This window comes from Loxodonta africana, chromosome X (genome assembly GCF_030014295.1).
Source record: "Loxodonta africana isolate mLoxAfr1 chromosome X, mLoxAfr1.hap2, whole genome shotgun sequence".
In the NCBI taxonomy this organism is placed as follows: Eukaryota; Metazoa; Chordata; class Mammalia; order Proboscidea; family Elephantidae; genus Loxodonta; species Loxodonta africana.
In genome coordinates, this window is record NC_087369.1 from 34,057,064 (window position 1) to 34,061,268 (window position 4,205).

Consider the following 4,205-nt stretch of genomic DNA (forward strand, 5'->3'; position numbering starts at 1 on the left):
CCCTTGTCTTGAGCTGAAGCGTCCCCATCTTACATCGCTCTCGGACAGGGACCCATTCTCTGCAAGGTTTCCAGGAGGCAAATGACTCAAGACTTGGAGGGATGTGACATTTCCTGGGAAGCCTTTAGTCCAAGACACAGAAACCAAGATCAGGACATCCATGAGTGAGGACTGGGAAGATGAACACCCCAGAATATAGGGCTCACCCAGAGACCGACTGGCACCTGCACTCAAACCTAGAAAGCCCCAGGCAGGGCTGTCAGGCTGAGCATCCCCTCACTTATCCTTTACAGCTCTCAGGGACTTGAGAGCCTGGGTCTAAGAAGGACACCTCAAGTCAGTAGATGCAGGAGTCTCAGTCTCTGATAGACATCAAGCTGATGATCCTGAATGAGGATGATGGAAGGACCCAGACAGGATAGTGGTGTCCCATAGACACTCATCTCTGCTGTCACTCCTTCAAAGTCCTGAAGAGCTGTGGGGAGATATGCATCACCCGGATTCCAAATCATGGTGCCATGAAGGTGTGGACCTTGATCAGAGAGGATCTTCAGGTAAGTAGAGGGTAGATTCTCAGAACTGATCTGGTGTCACGGTGAGGACCCTGACTGAGAAATGAGAGAACCATCCACCCCGGAACAGAGAAGGCCCCACGAAGTCCCTTCCCCTGCTGTTGAGCTGGGATACAAAGCTCAGAGTTGTCAGGCTAAGCAGTACCCTCATTTCCTTCCCAGAAATGGCTATGCAGAAATTGTCTCAGGTCTTTTTTTTTTTCTGCAGAGGGAGGACACCTAGGCCCTAGTAGGAGGCAGGATAAGGATCCTTCCTGTTATGAAGGGATCCCCAAAACAAAAGGCTCCTCACAGAGTCCCACCCCTGTTCACAGCTCTGTGAGGTCCTGGCAAAGCTGCCAGTCTGAGGCGCCCCTTTATTTCCTCCTGTAGGGTTTCTGTGTGGCAAGGGCTTTGGTCTAATGGGGGGTGGGAGGGAGAGCACCCCTGATTCTCGAGCGGGAATAGACCTAGGACGCAACAGGAGTCAAAGTGAAGACCCTGTGTGTTTTGAGAGGACCCCCAACAACAGAAAGACCCCTATAGAGCTTAGCCCCTGTTTTGATCCTGGAAAGCACCAGGCAGCTATCAGCCTGAAGTGTCCCCTATTTTCAGCACTAAGGGTGTCAGGAAGGGAAGGCCTTGGTCCCAAGGGGCGGCCCCCCGTTGTGCAGAGGACGGAGTCTTGTGCCTAACTTGAGTAAGGTGTGGACCCTTAGTGCTAAAGGGGGGACCTACCCCCCAAAGAGCGTCTTCTCAGGGCGCTGACGCAGCCGGCGCTTTTGTGAGACTCCAGGCAGGGGTAGCAAGAGGCACGCCCTAACTGCCCCCTCTAGGGTCTCTGCTAGGCGAGGGGGTCTGGTTCTAAGCCTGTGACTCAGGTCTGTATAGGCAGGAATCCCAAGACCTGACAGGTATGAAGGTGAAGACCCTCAGTGAGCACTAAACAGTGGAGCCCATGAGCCCCGCCCGTGCTGTCGGCTGTCGGAGGCCCCCCAACAGCCTTGGCCCACGGAGGCCCCCCCCAACCGCCTTGACCGGATGTGACGTACTCTGACTGCCATCTCCTAAGTGCTGGAAAGGCGCGGCCTCTGGTCCGAGGGGCAGGCCCATCACCGACGAGAGCGGAGACCCAGGGCTGGTCAGGAGTCCAGGTGAGGACCCTGAACGTGGACGGAGGGGACCACCTAACTCAGAACCATGTAGGCCCCACATAGTCCCGCCCCTGTCAGCCCTGGGAGGTCCCTGCCAGAGCTTCAAGTTGAGGAGCCTCCCACTTCCACTTGGGAGGGCTTGGGGAGGTGAGGGCTTTGGCCTATGGAGGTGGCCCACTTCGTAGAGGTAGGGAACCGAGGCCCTAACACGTGTTTAGGTGAGGACCCTTGGTGCTAATGAGGGACATCCTTCTAACAGAGGTGACCCTACAAGAGCGTTGCCCCTGCGATCAGCCCTGGGAGCCCCGTAGTAACTGTCACACTGAGGCGCCCCTCATTTTTGCCTGGAAGGTCACAGGGAGGGAGGAGCTTTTGTTTAATTGGTTGGTCCCAGTTCTGAAGAGGAAGGAGGCCTAGATCCTAACTGGTGGTGAGGCAAGGACCCTTAGTGCTAATAAGGAGGCCTCCCCTCTAAAGAGGGGCCCGCCCACAACCCATCCCTGCTCCCAGCTCTGGGATCCTCCTGGCAAGGTAGACAGATATGCTGAGCCCTGCCTCCCCTCTAGGGAGGCGATGGCCTTAGTCTGGGCGTTAAAGTCCACTCGAGCTTTCAGGCGGACTCAAGTTAGTAAAGAGAGGAATCCTAAATCTTGCCGGCCCCTGCTGTCAGCACAGTCAACCCCAGGCAAGGCTGGCAGCCTGCACCCTAATTCTCACCCTAACTTCCTCCACAGGGTGCTCAGGACAGGCTGACCAAGAGAACAGGAGCCTTGTGGGTTCCTAGAGTAGTGTCTTCAAGGAAAACTGCAGAGGCAGCCATTGTTAAAGCTAGGATAGCATCTCCCTGCTGCAGGGGTGCACACCCTCTCAGCCTCCCTCCTCCAGTGGGCCCGCGTCACCTGCCCTCCTTGCACACTCCTGTCTGCTGTCCTTAACCAGAGTCATCATGCCTCGCGGTCAGAAGAGTAAGCTCCGTGCCCGTGAGAAACGTCGCCAGGCCCGAGGTGACGCCCACAGTGTCCAGGGTGCTCAGGCCACTGCAGCAGAGGAAGAGTCCCCCTCCTCTTCCTCTCCTCCTTTTGGGGAGTCTCCCCCGAGCTCCCCTGCTGCTGGCGTTTCCCAGGGGCCTCAGAGCATCCCGCCCACCACCACTGCTGCTGCAGGTGCTTCGGGCACAGGAGCTGCTGGAGGGGCCGAGGGCCAAGATGAGGGAGGTCCAGGTTCCTCTGAGGCCCCAGGCCCCACTGAGAGGCCTCAGAAAGATCCCTTATCAAGGCAGGCGGGTATGTTGATGCAGTTCCTGCTGCACAAGTATAGAATGAAAGAATCCCTTACGAAGACAGAGATGATGAAAAGTATCGGCAAAAAGTACAAGCAGCACTTCCCTGAGATCCTGAGGAGAGCAGCTGAACGGGTGGAGCTGGTCTTTGGCCTTGACCTGAAGGAAGTGGATCCCAGCAGTCAAACCTATGCCCTTGTCAGCAAACTACACATCACCAACGAAAACGCTATGAATGATGGTGGCGAGTTTCCGAAGAATGGGCTCCTGATGCCTCTTCTGGGCGTGATCTTCATGAAGGGCAACCGGGCCACTGAGGAGGAGATCTGGGAATTCCTGAATATTTTGGGGGTCTATGATGGGAGGAGGCACTTAATCTATGGGGAGCCCAGGAAGCTCATCACCAAAGATTTGGTGCAGGAAAAGTACCTGGAGTACCGGCAGGTACCCAACAGTGATCCTCCACGCTATGAATTCCTGTGGGGTCCCAGAGCCCATGCTGAAACCAGCAAGATGAAGGTGCTGGAATTTGTGGCCAAGGTCAATGATACAGTCCCCAGTGCCTTCCCTTTGCAGTATGAAGAGGCTTTGAGAGATGAGGAAAGGAGAGCCCGAGCCCGAGCTGCAGCCAGGGCTGCAAGGGCCAGTGCACATTCCAGAGCCACATCCAGCACCTCTTCCCACCCCTAGTCAAGTCTAAGGCAGATGATTCACTTTGTGGTTCAAAATAAAAGTCAGATTTCTAAGTAGTGGTAGGCTAAGGTTGGGCTGGAGGAATCCTAATACGTATCTTCTTTTTGTCTCTGTTGTATGTCAGTAACTTAGAGATTTATCTTTTTCCTTTTGATGTTTTTAAGATTTTGTTCTATTTAATAGATTGTTTATTTACCTTTAGAATCTAACTTATATTTGACCTAGATTACACATTTATTTGTCTTTATATAAGGTTTAGGAGTAAGAGGTTTGGTGTCTTTCTTAAAACATTTGAAAAACCTTGAATCTTTATTTGGGGATCCAGAACGTTGCATTTGGGGTTTTCTTGGAAATGTGAATGAACCTCACAATGAAATAGTTGATATTGCAAAATAAAACATGGTTAACTCTTGTTTTACCTTATTCATTTCTGCCATTCTATTTGTAAAATTCAAACGCATATATCTGGAGTTCCTCTGCTTATTTGAGAATATCAATGAAATTAAATTGTAATAAATTAAACCCTTG

At 52.9% G+C, this 4,205-nt stretch overlaps 1 protein-coding gene across 1 annotated transcript; it reads left to right on the forward strand.

The window, feature by feature from the left end:
• The first annotated feature begins 2,627 nt into the window (after positions 1 to 2,627).
• LOC100657393 (melanoma-associated antigen B1-like) lies at positions 2,628 to 3,756 on the forward strand. Its single transcript, XM_003420200.4, has one exon. It carries the CDS (start codon positions 2,652 to 2,654, stop codon positions 3,672 to 3,674), a length of 1,023 nt encoding a protein of 340 aa, XP_003420248.3. The 5' UTR covers positions 2,628 to 2,651; the 3' UTR covers positions 3,675 to 3,756.
• The last annotated feature ends 449 nt before the right edge of the window (positions 3,757 to 4,205 follow it).

What these genes read in the sequence shown, in the direction of transcription:
- LOC100657393 (XM_003420200.4), top strand. Translation starts at nt 2,652, where the DNA reads ATGCCTCGCGGTCAGAAGAGTAAGCTCCGTGCCCGTGAGAAACGTCGC.